This window comes from Nyctibius grandis, chromosome 11, assembly GCF_013368605.1.
Source record: "Nyctibius grandis isolate bNycGra1 chromosome 11, bNycGra1.pri, whole genome shotgun sequence".
Taxonomy (NCBI): Eukaryota; Metazoa; Chordata; class Aves; order Nyctibiiformes; family Nyctibiidae; genus Nyctibius; species Nyctibius grandis.
In genome coordinates this window covers 16224614-16239350 of record NC_090668.1, presented here as the reverse complement: position 1 = coordinate 16239350, position 14737 = coordinate 16224614, and the positions used below count along the sequence as shown (strand labels likewise).

The 14737-nt window shown below is 36.9% G+C and overlaps 1 protein-coding gene across 1 annotated transcript in view; it reads right to left on the bottom strand.

Moving 5' to 3' along the window:
• Positions 1–2375: 2375 nt before the first annotated feature.
• Positions 2376–14737, bottom strand: part of SPPL2A (signal peptide peptidase like 2A) — a 30186-nt gene continuing 17824 nt past the window's right edge. Inside the window, 9 exon segments of the mRNA XM_068410154.1 lie at positions 2376–5219; positions 9694–9727; positions 11973–12029; positions 12032–12135; positions 12476–12553; positions 13388–13487; positions 13923–13943; positions 13945–13977; positions 14136–14192. Coding sequence (XP_068266255.1) covers positions 5188–5219; positions 9694–9727; positions 11973–12029; positions 12032–12135; positions 12476–12553; positions 13388–13487; positions 13923–13943; positions 13945–13977; positions 14136–14192 — 516 coding nt within the window. The 3' untranslated portion in view covers positions 2376–5187.

Sequence of the window (14737 nt, the reverse complement as noted above, 5' to 3'; positions counted from 1 at the left end):
TTACTATAATGTATTTACTTTTAAAACTCATTTTTGAAATCAGCTACCAGAGAAATACCTGTTTGCTAATCTTCTGCAGTTAGTTGCCTTAAATCCACGAGGATGGATCAATTTCCCAGCGTAGTCCCTGTTACCTTCTGAAAGAAACATTAATTAAAAGGACCCCACATTTCTTGTAGCTTTGATAGGGACACATCACAACAAAGCTTGAAATTAAAGTAAATGAGTTATTCTTGAACTTTGAAATGTTCTATTTCCAAGCATGTACAATACAGAAGTTGATATATTCTGGTAGCCTTTCTGCAAAACATGGGGAGAGCCAGCACAAGCACATTTCAGCCTCTGAGACAACTGTACAAAACTGCCTTTACTTTTTTGTTTTTCAAATCTAAGTCAGGCTGTTGCACCAACATTAATGCAACCCCAGAAAGCAAGTGGGCCTGTAACACAGACAAGGATGTGCAGAAAATAAGCTATTGTTTTAAATTACTGTTACTGGTTGATTGAGCTGGTGGGTATGACTGCTGCATTTGTTTTATGAGAGTCCACAAGATTAAACCTCCTCATAAACGCTCGTCTCCATACTGGAACAGAGGCACATATTATTGTCCAAGACATAGTAATTTGCAAAGACACTTCAAAACATGCTGGTATTGCCCCAAACAGAAAAAAGGAGGAAAGGAAGGAGGTGAGTATGTGCACGAGCAAGGAGAGGGAAGCAGACAGCAGAACACCTGTGAGCACACTCCTAAGAAAAAGCTGAAAGGGAGCTCTTTGATCTAAAACTTTCTTGGTTAAAAGGTCTTTGACCTGCAAGCAAAAAATCTGTTCTCAGCTATTTGATGCCCTCTGTGTTCAGCGAAACAGGATCTTGCACATTCTTTATAAATAAGAGGGATTCCAGAGATACCTGAGCCTCCATCATCAGCCTCTCTCAAGAACACAAAACCTCGAACTTTGATCACTCACTTCTGACAGAAGAGATAACAGTCTGAGTTGCTCTCCTCCTTCTTTCCTCAAAAATTAGAAAGATAAATCATTCACACAGTAAAATGTGCTATATAGGCTACTTGAAAATAAAACAGTGCTTTAGCTTCTGAAAGTATTACAAATGCAAAGACAACTTTCAAATATGCTTAAATCTAACAGTTTAGTAGAAGTCAATTATTCTAAGTGAAAATCAAACCCATGTTGTGGTGATAAAATTTGAGTTTTTCATATGAAGAAAAAAAAATGCGGATTATTCAAGCTTGAAAATGAGCAGAAAAATGCCTTAATAATCAGAGCAGTAGAGTTGGAATAGTCCTCTGTAGATTGCCTAGCCCAACAGCCCTGCTTAGAGCAGGCTACCAGACCTGTGTCCACTTGTATTTTGAGTATCTCAAAAGATGGAGACTCCACAACCTGTCTGGGCAACCTGCTCCACTGTTTGACCACGTTCACAGTGAAAAGCTTTTTCTTGTCTAAATGGAACTGTATTGTAAAGATCGGACTGATCTAAACAGGCAAGCACTTGTTAACTAATAATGGTAACCCTCTTCCTTAGAGAAAAATGCCCCTCTTCTGCTTGCAATTTTGAAGCCTCTGAGATTTGCAGTTTTGCTGGTGTCAAATGTACCAGCCTGAACAACAGAATGCATGGGGAACAGACAGTGAAAAGCAAGTTTGGTGATTGTACCTGTGTCTGTTCTGCCCAACTTCTCTACTTTTTAAAATAACTAAATTCAAAGAGCATTTTGGAGAGTTTTCTCCCAGTTAATTACTGTTACTGTGACTCAATGCTACTGGAACCTCCAGCGTATGAGCAGAAGAGGCTTAAGATACTTAAAAACATGTTAAATACAAACACACTATCACAGGTTCTAGGGATGTCTCGGGGATCACGTATCAACTGTATTCAGGTTCAGTGTTTGGTTTTTTTTTTCCCCCCCGCCAACATTTCCAACCCAGCCTGGGTTTCAAGATTGTAGCTTGGTTTTTTCTTTCCCTTCATGTCTAAGGCTAAGTACATTCAGTTGAACAATGCTCCTACAGCACTACTGCCTAGGCTGAATGCAAGTAAGCTTGGTACCATCAAGAACTTTGCACATGTTAAATTTCTAACTCACTGTTTGTCAGCTACACTTTCACAGCGTCCCACAACTAACAGCTGTGCAACAAGCATTTGGCTGAGTTAGAACAGGAAAATTGATGTAGCTCAATTCACAGACTTCAGCTCTCCACACACACTCCCCCCCCCCCCGGCCCTGATCCTGAAAAAAAAAAAAAAAAAGGCAGGGGGGGAAACAATGCACCAAAACCACCACATAGGTATTGACAAACAGAATTATAACTTTCATACATCAGGCAGGATGGATAAAAACTGCAATTACATATTTTGTGGGTGTATAATGAATTTTTAATTTACTTGGTATTATGAAGTGTTGACTGTTTTGCCATGAATGTTCACAGTAAGAAAAAGACAAGTCAGAACAAAGCAATTACTCAACTATTTTTTTTCCAAGTAACATTTATTAATAACATTCTTACAGTGATAACTTAAGAGTCATAAGGAGGAGGGCTGTTGTCAGTAAACACACAATGAAAAAGGTAGTAAGATTTTTATATTAAAGTATGACTGAAAAGGCTTTTAACATAGTGTTTAGCCCAAAAAAATTTAATATTAAAAACATTCAAAATTGCTAAAAGTGTTGCAATCAGTTCTACTGAACTTATAAAAACTTCATTTCAGTAGTCAATACTAACCTATTGTTTATATAAAATTTTAAACTCCATTCTTAATTTTTGTAAACAAAGCACCTAAGTATTTGAAAGAAAAAAGTTAGTTTACATCCCATTAAACTGCAGCACATGTGTGTGAAACCTCAGGCATGATCAGGCATGGAGCATAATTAGGCACAGAACAAGACAGTTTCCACAGCCAGCTGCTGAATACACTTATGTTGCCAAAGGTCGTATTTATTTATATTAATTCCATTATCATTTCTAGCTGAAAATTTAATAAAACCTCCATGCAGAAGATTTCAAAGAGAAAAAGGAGTCATATTACATAGATTTGTGAAACTTCTGAGGGCTTTGAGTAGTGCAAGACTTTGAATAATAGTTACGACTTCCTTATCTCAAGAATTTCAGAAACTTCTTCATAACCATTTAACTTGGGCAGATACTGGGCTTGTCAAAGAGCATGACAACACATCAGAAGACAACTTTTCAGTGTGCTGTTGGAACACTGAAGTATGCTGTAATTTATTATTAAGTGCCAGTCAAATAAAAATTGAAGATGGTGAGCAAGATCATTGTATTCTGAGGCTGTCAGTCCAAGCTTAGGTCAAGAAAGTCAAGAAGGGCAACTACTAACATATGAAAACTGTTTGTAATTTCTGTTTTCTTAGGGAAGTTGCAAACAAGGTGGTTATCTTACCCATATCAGCTGCCACCACAGTCAATCTGTGTGAATGGCAACAACTGATACTCAGGCTGTAAGTCTGTCTGCTCCTGACTCTTGCGAACAAAAGTTTAAACTCCGTATAAATTACATAAAGTGGCAAATTTGCAGTAAGCCTTTACGATTTACAATCATCTCAATTAGCATACTTCCAAAGTACATCTAGCTAAACTAGATTTAATCTGGGTAAATTTTCCTGAGCTGACATGCCCCAAACTAACTATAAATGTCTAGAGGTGACCTTCAGACAAACACTGAGGCACTTACGTGAGGCACTGCAGGAAAGCCTGCGTCGCCATTGCCCAGCATGTGCTTACGTGGTTGTTTTCTCCAGGGTTCTTGAACTTGTACTGACTATAGGAATGACATTCATTTAAAGAATAGGAAAAATGTTTTAACGACTACCTGACATTAGCACTAAGTGAACTCAGTGGTTTCCTGTTGTTGCCTTCTCCAATTTTCTTTGGTGTAAAGTGTTAGCATTACAGCTATACAAGTTTTCTATGCCTAATCCCCCTCAATTTGCAGTTTCCTGAAAAAAGAAAAAGTGTCAAACAAACTCAAACTCTTCTAAATGCAAACTAATGATTTAAACTATTTCTCCTTTTCCAAGTCTTTAAAAGTTAAAACAAATTAAGATTAAACAAGTTAAACACATGCACTGGCCTTAACTAACACAGGCAATACTAGCCCTATTCAAACCTGTTGTTTTCTCTACCAATTGCAAAGAATTTTCAAAAATAGATTAAAAAAAAAAGTATGGTGTAGATGCAAAAACTAAAAAAGTCTGCCCTGTCTTCCACCATCCCTTTGAACTGATACACAGCCAAATGAAGACCACAAATATAGACCCAGTCTCAATGGGTAGGAGAGAGCCAGGCCAGAGTTAACATTTCCCCCCACCCTCTAAATAGCACTTCTTGAGCAAAAAAACCTCTTGCCTTTCACACCGTCTTGTTTGTCAACTATTCCAGGAGCTGCACCTAAGTTTCCAGGACCACTGTGTAAGTGCCTCCCCCCTTTTATTTTTTTGTAAATGCTTGGCAATGTATATAATCCGAAGATTTGCATCAAAGCTTAAGAATTGTCACAATTAAGGCATAAACCAATGGTACTATGGGGTGGGGCAGGGGGAGAGCTCACAACCCCAAGCTAACTTTGCCCTGTTACCTATTTTATGGCTTACAATGTACGTAGACTAACATACACACTGTTTATTCAATTACTTGTTGTAACGGAACTATAGTTTCCTTCTTCAGATGCTACAGTTAAATTACTATCAATCTTTGCATTCAAAATCTGGAAAGAAATCCTTTGAAGGGTACTGTATTTTTTTTTAAATGAAACTTGACTAGTCAATCAAAATTAAGAAAACATTTCATGCATCAAACTGATATGGGCAAGCAACTTTTATAAAAATATACTGTATAGAAACACATTTGGAAAATTGCATAGAAAATATCCTTTTATTTAAATCGGAATAAGGCACGCTTTTACTAGATGTGGTTTGGCTGTAAAAATGCAAGTCTATTTTGATTACTTATATGTTATTAACAATATTTTCCATAAAAATATAGGTGCAGGAGTAAAAAAAACCTTTTACATAGAGTAGGAAATACTCTATTGTAAAACTTCACCAAATTTACTGTAATTAATTTGTAAAAAATTTGAATACTATTTTAAATCAGGATCCTACATGTTATTGTCCTCCAGGCTGTTCACTGACTGATGCTGTGCTTCCTTCATTTCCTGTATAATCCAGGTGTTCCATCATCTAAATATAGAAAGGGAAAAAAAAAAAAAAAAGAGACATTGCTGTTTATAAAGAAATACTGCTTTTCCCCCATTGGTCCAAAGTATTTGTTAGCTAAGAGAAATATAATTAAACACGTGTTAGAGTGCATTTTAGCAGCATACAGATAGGAAGTCCTCTAAAGATCAGAAAAGTATCCAAGCCAAATAATCAAAGCTCTCTTAGCTAATGCTTTCCACTACAAAAGCATTCTCCAACCAAGGATCCAAGTCCTCTACAAGAAATTAACTTATGAGTCAAGTCAAAAGTGTCTCAGTTATTAAATACTGAGAACAAAAAAAATGATTGGGGTTAAGCAAATTTTTTCAAAGACATGGTTTGCAGAACTGGGAATAGACCCTAGGATCCTACCTAATGTTTACAGGTAGCAAGCAATAGCTTGAACAGAGAGGACTAGCTTTCTCTTTTCATGACTGTAAAGGCTAGCTCTATTGCAGTTAGTAAAAACTAACTGTATTGGCAACATTTCTTTGTAAATTATCCTGTTATTTTAAAAAGGATAAAGGAAATGGAATTGTAAAGTCCTGCAACAGAAAGGAATCTAAACCAGATTATTATATAGACTGATTATACTTTCCAATTAATGTAACTGATTAGGTCATCTGAATAACACAAGACAACGTTGTACTTTTCCTGACTAAAAGCAGCCTGTTTCCCATCCACTGCTGTATTGCTAGAGGGCAATGAAGGCTCTAGTTTCCTCCCTGGAACAAGGTATTGAATAAATTACAGAGGTAATACACACATTTGTTAGCATGACAAACTGAGACCCATCAGTTTGAGGGCTTCAGAATTAAGCATAATTAACAAGAGGCCGAGGACTGGATAGTTTTGATAGCTGACAACCAGAGACAGGAGATACAGAAGTAGTAAAACTAATGCTACTAAATGCATTAACTATGCACTATTAACTAATGCACTAAAATAGAATGTGTCAAGGAGCTCATATGCCCAGAGTGGCAGGATTATTAGGACAAGGGTATAATGCTTTCAGCATCAAAACGTAGAAAACCCTACATACGTTCTTCCATAGTGGCATATCCTGCCTAGTAGTTAAAAGGCTCCCTGTCTTTCTGTAAAACAGCTGCTCACCGCGTGGGTTCTAAGCTGGGCAGATTTCCACGCGATGAGGACACGATTGCTTTCTTGTCTTACTAGCACCTGCTGGAGGATTCTTGGCAAGACAAACCCAGGCTCTGACACTGTTGTGCCGTACACACTTTAGCATGGTATAATTCTATATATAGGACAAAGAGAGTAGTTCCATTAACTTCTCTTCTCTAGCCATGACCCACCTCTGTGCCATAACTTCTTTTTGACTAAAACCAGAAAGGTCTTTCATATCCCTCCCTTCATGTGTCAGAATTAAGACAGTAAGAATTAACGCAGGCAGTAGTCTTGCCAATATACCTAAGAAGTGAGTCCTAGCAATAGCACACACTCAGTCCAGCAGTGAATGCCAAGCTCCTGGGCTAATGGCAATCTTGCATTCACTTCAGTACATCTAGAACGTTCCCCCCTGCACTGTGACCAAAAACCCACATCAAAAGTCACACAAAGCAAAACACTCCCTACAATTACAGAAGTCAAACTGTCATTTTGAGTGAGGATTGAAGTATTTGTTTCCGGGAAAAAAACAACAACAATAACAAACCCCCACACGGTACCACATTACATCAAGTAATGCCATGTATCTTCCTTCATCCTAGGGAGAATCATCTAACAGCTGGCATAGTGAAGGTAGTTTTGGTAAGCATTTTTTTTAAACGTTTCCCTATTAAATTGACAAAATGCTTCCAGAAGGAAGAGTTAACACAATTTGCAACAATTCAGTGTATCCCAAAGTCAAAGATTCTTCTCTTAATCGTACAGCAAGGTAAGAAGCACAAAATGTACTTATGCTGGAGATACCACCTGTATTTAAGTTTTAGAGTCTCTGCTTAATATATCAGATTTTTAAGTTAACTTTAAAACCAAAATGGCTCGTAAAGCATAAGGGTGTTTGGGGTTTTTTGATATACATAAATGTTACAATGCCAAAAAAAAAAAAGCCACCCCATGTCTAATCTCTCCACCATACAGAGGAAGGATAGCCTGCAACTTGAAGTCAGGGACAACAGATGCCTTTCTAGAAGTCTAAGATTGCATTAAGCATCTTTTTCCACTAGTCCATCTCAGTTGTAGGTTCTCTCAGGACAACCCCATCCTCCAAGCAGAAGCTGCAGGAATCTTAATGACAACCAGCATCAAGATGAAGGCACCATGCTAAAATCCTGGACAAAGTTGTTGTTTCAAGGCTCGAAAGAGCCAAAGCAATCAGACCGTACATTGTGCAGAGCTGATGAACATTTTGCAAGAGAAAGACATTCAGAGGCTTTTCTCCCACATCTGAATTCTTGACAGTTTTTAAGGGGGGAATGTGTCAAGATAGGTTAAACATAAATGTATTTTAGTTACAAAGCTATCTCCTAACATGATGAATTATTACAAACCAAAAAAACCACAACAAAACCCCAACCTCCCCCTCCCTGAGCCAAACTAGAAATGGCAATACAAACTCCTACCTGTAAAAGAGTATGTAGTACCTGCGCACACATTTGCCTGCAAGATTCACTCTGATGATGTTGCGTTCACTTAATTCTTAACATCTTATAGCCATGCTTAATTTGCAAGTATCTAAAAATGTGATTTAAAATTGCAGTACTAAACAGCAGGTGCATGCTGTGTAACATGCCAATGACAAATCTCTTGATGTATTATTTCAAAGAGATAAGAAAGCTTGCTAAACACTTCAAACTGACAAACTCTAAAAAGCTGCAAGACTATTAGATCTAGAAGATTTCAAAATTGCATTAGTCCATTAGATTTTTCATTATGTTACTAATATTATTTCATAGATTGTACCGATACAAAAACCACTATTTTTAAATTAAATCAATAACTGCAAAATAAGTATCAAATTAGTTTATCATGCAGGCATACATGAGTATAAGCAATTCATAAAACCTAGAAAAACCTTTATTACATACTTCACAGCAGCAATACTGCCTACTTGGTGGTAGGAAAGTAGGTACGTTACTCTCCCAAGAAATCCTTGTGCTTCAGTGAATAGTTAAAGTGTTTTTCTGTGCAGCAACTCATTACAGCTCAAGACTACTCCATAAAAAAGCCACATACAGCATAACTAGAATTTAAGACTGCATTATTATGCAGAAACAGAAATGCTCAGCTATGAATTATGGGACCTCAGAGCTATCTTAGGGAGACAAGTATTTCCCATGTGTATAAAGTAGAAAACTGAAAAACTGATTTTAATAATGCTATCCAAGAACTTCAGGGCACACAGCAAGACAGAAGAATTTAAAGTTATAAAAATACAGTCTGGCCATCTGATTTTAATTTGCACTCAACCTTCCCACTTCCTAACCTCTTCTTGGGTTTGTACCATAATTTCTTTATTATTAAGGCTTTTTAATGAGACTTAAATTGTTCAAGTACTCTTTATTAGAAGAAAGAAGCTAATGAGAAAAGTACCTTTTAGATCAGAATCTAAGACACAGACAGAGCTCACCATCTCAAATTATCTTCAGTGTATAGGGCAGACAAGCTATGCTTTATAAATAGATGTGTAACTCTAGACTGCTGACTATAATTCAAGACTACATTTAAGTATTTAAATTCTGCAAGGAGTTGAAATTTGAAAGCTTGCATTGCTCTCTCCATGCTGTGCTTGAGACAGTGGACAGTTAAAATAAATACCATCAGTGTTAGCAGTCATGAGCTATAGCCTAGTAAGGTTAAACCTTCTCGCTGCAGTCTAGAAGCTGCAGCAGCAAGACCACGAAAGCTGGTGCAAATCCTTGCTCCCTATCCCACTGCAAGCACTGCAGACAGTACAGCATGAAGTATACTGTTGAGTAATAAGATGACAGAGGGACTGTAGACATGATTACTAAAGGCAAATTACAGTGCTGAACATTATAACAGAAGACAACAAAATTGTTGTTTGGCACTATGCAGGTTTTCATGTCGATGCAGTGGCACAGAAAAATCAGGTGAAGGACTTCCATGTAGGTAACAGTAGAGGAACTAACACCAATTCTAAATATTTGAAGATACTCCTAAGGATTTGGGAAGTTATTACAGAGAGGCATACAAAGCCTGCCTTCACGCTTAGGAATCATGGCTCCATTGGTACTTTACATTAAGTTTTCCTGTATTCCTTTAAAGAAAGAAAAAAAATCCCCACACCTAAGCATAAAGGGAGATTTATAGCTTGTCTTCACTTCTACTCTCTTCTGTTGAATTACTCAGAAAAATTAAGAAGAAGATAGAGACAAAAAAGAATGAAAAGAGGAAGCACAGAGGAAAAAAGGAAAAAAAGAAACCATAAGATGATTTATAAAGTTGCATTAAAAGAAGGCTATAATCACACCTTGTAGCAAAGGCGTCCTGGAGGAGTCCGATACCTAAATAAAATTCATTCAATTATTAAAATCATATAAAACAAAAATCAGAAAACCCCCAAACTCAAAAAAGCTAACTAATGGACTGTAAACAAAGAGCAGCATTCATGAAGTTCAGTCACCTGATACACTGTACATGCTCTTGTACCCCTACTCTTAGGACACTTTGCTCTAACAAAAATCCGCAAGGTTTCTCCGTTCCCATGAGGACAAAGCAAACCTCTGCAGATGTCTGGTCACCCTTTTGTCAATGAGGCAGCTCTGCTCCAGTCCACATTACCATTGTTGTAGCAAAAAATAGTCTTCTGTCACCTTTCTCTATCTTTCCTCCTCAGTATGAGCACTGAAAGCTGGAGCTTCCAACCCTGGGGTTGTGTGGTGGTGGTTTTTTTTGTTGTTGTTGTTGGGGTTTTTTGTTTGTTTGGTTTGTTTGTTTGTTTTTTTTTTTTTGTTTTATTTTGTTTGGTTTTGTTTTTGTTTTTTATGCTTGTTTCCAAGTTCTGTAAGGACAGGTCAAAATACAGCTTTATGTGAGGAGGACAACATATGAGAAAGATGAACACTGCAGCATTCTGAGAGTGCAACTTGAATAACACCCTCTGGAAAAAAATTAATATATTAAAAGTTCTTCAGAAAGTTATAGAAAAATATGGGTTAGTAGAGTTACACAGAGGTGTTCAATCACAGACAAGTCTAACTCAGGGGTAGTGAAGTGGGGGTGGAAATCAACATTTTAAATTGTGCCAGAAATGAGGTCATCTGACCTCAAAACAAGCTGAAGTTCAGAGCAGTTTTAATCCTTCAAGAAACCAGTTGAAAGGACATGAAATAACTACTATGGCAACATAATTCTTCCAAGTATGAGTTTTGCTGTGAGAAGTGCAAGTAATTTTTGTTGCTAAAGAGAGTTGCCAGATTTACTTAGGCCAATCTTACTCAGAACTCAAGTGAGGAAAATAAATTGCAAAGCTTTTTCCCCCCCAACAGACCCAGAGTTACTGGGCTTCATATATGCGACCCTGTTTATTTCAGAATAGCAAACAGTCACCAATTTATACACAAATGCATGGTAAGCCAAATTCATTCTGACCTACAGAGAAACATTTCTAGTCACTGGACCTATGAAAGGAAAAGAGTTGTTTTTGTAGACAAAAAGAGAGGGTATCTAGTTAAAGCTGAAGATCTCCCAAGTAATTTCATACCTAGCGCAACCTCCAGCTGAAGCAGGTGTAGAGTATTAGTTAGATCAACAAAAGGTAGCGTTTAGCTGAGACTACTATAGGAACTGCATGCCTGCAGTTTTACATTTACAAGAATTACCAGCACTTTGACTTCCATTGATCCACTTGAACCCCACAACCCAGAAGTTGAAAAAGCAGGAGCTGCTCCTTTCCACCATCAACTTCCCACCACCACCTCCCCCCACAACAGACTACCATTCTCTGAGCTGAGTTCAACACAGCCTATATACACGTGACAGTTTCTGAATTCAAACAATATTGAACTTTACTCTAAATTTTGTTTGAGACCTAATCTCAAGACTTGTCTGTCTTATGATAAATGCCAGCTCACAAGGGCTACTGGCACACTCAGTTATTACAGCAAGTCAGATCAGGGGGAATGTGCACATGTCAACAGGCAGAGGCAGGCAGCTGGTGGGATTTAAGGACTGCAATTCCTGGGTAGCATTAGAGATAGCTAAAGGGGAGATGCAGAATACCCAAGGCAGTGTGCACAGAGTGTGTGCCGTGATAGTAAACAGCTATATAACCACCCAGCTATTTTGTTGCTGAATGCTCTGTATAATCCTGACGATGCAGGACACCAGTGATGCATGGAAAGTTTCTAAAATTCTAGTTGATCACCAACGTTTTTGAACTGTGTCTTAGTACAGGACTAGAGCAGATTGGAATCTGCATGCTTAGTTCAGTGACTCATGTTATACTACATCAAGATGATAGTTGAGGAATGTTAAAACATGAAAAAACATTTCAAAGAAAATAAAACAGAACAAAAGACTTTTTCCCATGAGTACTGAAGCAGCTATTTAATCTCTCTTAAGCTTTGTTCTGCCATGTCAACTACTAGACTAAGATTTTATAAGAGTAAAGACTATTTTTCCTTATTAGTTCCAGAATATAACATGAAGACTAGCAAAAATTGGATTGCGGGTGATATATTACCACGTACTTAGAAAAGCATATACTCCAAGAAATTAACAACAAAATACTCAAGGCATCCAGCCTACCTGGTAACTGCTTCCTTTCCAAAATTTCTTCATCTCTTTGCGGCCTCCAAGCAACAAATTGAGCTAGTAATGAGTGTACATGGTACAAGATAGAGAAGGGCAGGTTGTCCCATCTTCATTAATGCCAAACAACGAAAGTCAGCACCATACCAACGGGCATAAGCTATAAAAAGATATTTATACATACAGCATCAAAACCAGGTGAATTTTAAAATTAAGTCACTCATTTAGTAAGCCAGAATTATAATTTTTTTTAAATCAGTATCTTCCTTGTCAATATAATTGAAGAAAAGAGGGACAATAGGTTGCTCTGTATTTGCAAACTTTCTCAGAGCAATTGACTACCATAAAGAAAAGTCACCTTAAATAGGGCAGGCACATTAGAAACAGATTATAAAGAGATTCTTGACAACATTGAACCTTTACCTGAAGAAACCTATCTTGTTCTGCCATTTAAAAAAAGCTAGCATGAAGATTAACATTGCTGAAATATCACGACTTACCTATTGTACAGGAAATGTAGTACACAGAAGATGAACTTGTTTGAACATCAAATCTTCGACAATAGGCAACCAGAAGCCCTTGAAGAAAAAAAAAAAAGGATTAATGGATTATTTAGCCATTAATTTTTTTCTCCCCGATCCTCCAAATCAAAGCAGCATTAAAAGAATTTTAGTAAGACTTCCCATTACTGTATGTTTTCTTCTTCCCGTTTATTTCTGGAAAGCCAAGAACCAGTTTAAGAAATCCTATGGTAAGTCTTGAAAATCAAAACCATAATGGAAACATACGCCAAGTGAGCTTCGTATTAAAAGGTTTTGTTTTTTTAAGCAAGCTAATTACACTGTGCTATTTTCAATTTTCTAATAGAGAAGAGTAACAACCTGGTTTTAATACTTCAATACGATTTTAATGCTCAATCTTAACTATCAGCAGTTTTGCCTGCATGCTGTTCACGAGATGGTGCTTTGTGCCTGACAAGTAGTTTGCTCAAGACTCCAACTACGGCAAAATTCAGCTCTTCTGAGAAAGACGGAAAAACTTGATAATACATTTTCCGTTACCTCACCTCTAAGTAGGTAGTCTAGGATACGAAAATACTATGAAGTCACAGAATCTTGCTTTCTGTGAGATTTCGATGAGATTTAATTAATACTGACAACTGGATTTATCTGTGGGACTTGTATTTACACAATACAGTGCAATAGAAAAGCAAAAACCTTTCACTATTTAAGTGCTCTGTAACATACTAACCTTTCTTATATTGTGGCTTTTGTGTTCTGCACTGACAGATCAAGGCAAACTGCTGCATTTGATTTAGTAATTACTTCATAGAATAAACTAATATAAGTCAGTTGAGAATCAAACCCAAAGTATTTAATCATAAGTTACAATTGCCAAAAACATTTGCTCACCTGGGACAATAATGTCTCCAAAACCCAACAATGAAAATGGCATGTCACACAGTGTCGATGCAGAGTATTCAAGTCTAGGCACTCTAATAACCACAGGTAACTGTAAAACAGTATTTCAGAAGCCCACATAAATCTCATCTAAAGCATCCTGGGTGTTTTGGATTTCTTTTGTTTGTTTGCTTAAATTAATAAATAGTTTTAATATAATTAATTTATTGTTAATGCAGAACTTCAGAATAGGTAGAACCTAAAGTAAAAACCAGAAACCAACATAGAGAGTGAATTAAAGCTTAAGGCAACAGGTAAGCTGGAATTTCAGATTTACAAATAATATGCACATACATACAAAAAAAGTTAAAACAACATTTAAGCATATAATGGGAATAACAAATCTGGATTATTAACCTAACTATAGAGTATTGATCAATGATATCCAGGCCCTGAAGAGAAATTTGGACAGTCAGGTTTTCCCCAAAAGAATATTCTTTTCAGAGGGAATAATTTAAAAATCCAGTATCTGAAATACAATCCTTACTTTCTCATGGGGAGCTGAGCGATTCAGCAGGGACTTCCACCAAGTTTCCATCATTCTAGGATCAAACCCAAGTCAACAGGTTATTTAATACTTAAAAGAAAATAGCAGAAGCTGGCTATATTTTGTGAGAAAGTTATGCTGAGAAGCACACTATGAATTAGCTACGCAGTGTCAGTATTTTTATGTTGCACATATTAAACTAACTGTTCATACCTTTTCACTGTTTCCAAAAGGACCAGCTGCAACTTCAACCATTATACTTGCCCCATTCTGAAATTAAGGTTATTTTTCCAAAAGTTAATGGTTTAATATATCAAAACATTCATACTTACATTTACAAAAAACTGCTTCTACCTCATCTTACAATTCAGTGTTGGAAAAAAATCCTGAATATCAAAAGGAATGTACTAGTGTTATACAATACTGTTTTGCATTAAAAACATGTAGTCCAGCCTATAATAACTGTTTTTAAAAAAAACAAACAACAAATCCCCTAGATGTAGCTGGAAGTTTAGATAAAAACACATCAGCTTTTTCTGCCATGAGCTTCTGCTTCAAAATAAAGAAGGATACACTTGCATACAGTTCATACTACACTGCAAATGAGCACCACAGAAAAGTACTAGAGCATGTTCCAATATACAGGTTATTAAAAGCAAAAGAAGGAAGAAAACTGGAGGCCAGTAATTTCTTATCATCATGCTGTCACACAGTTGGGGACAGCTTACTTTTGGCCATGTGACTGCTGAAAAACTTAGGTCATTTAACAAATTTATGGCACCTACACAAGCAGTATGCTCTATGGCCCATGCAAG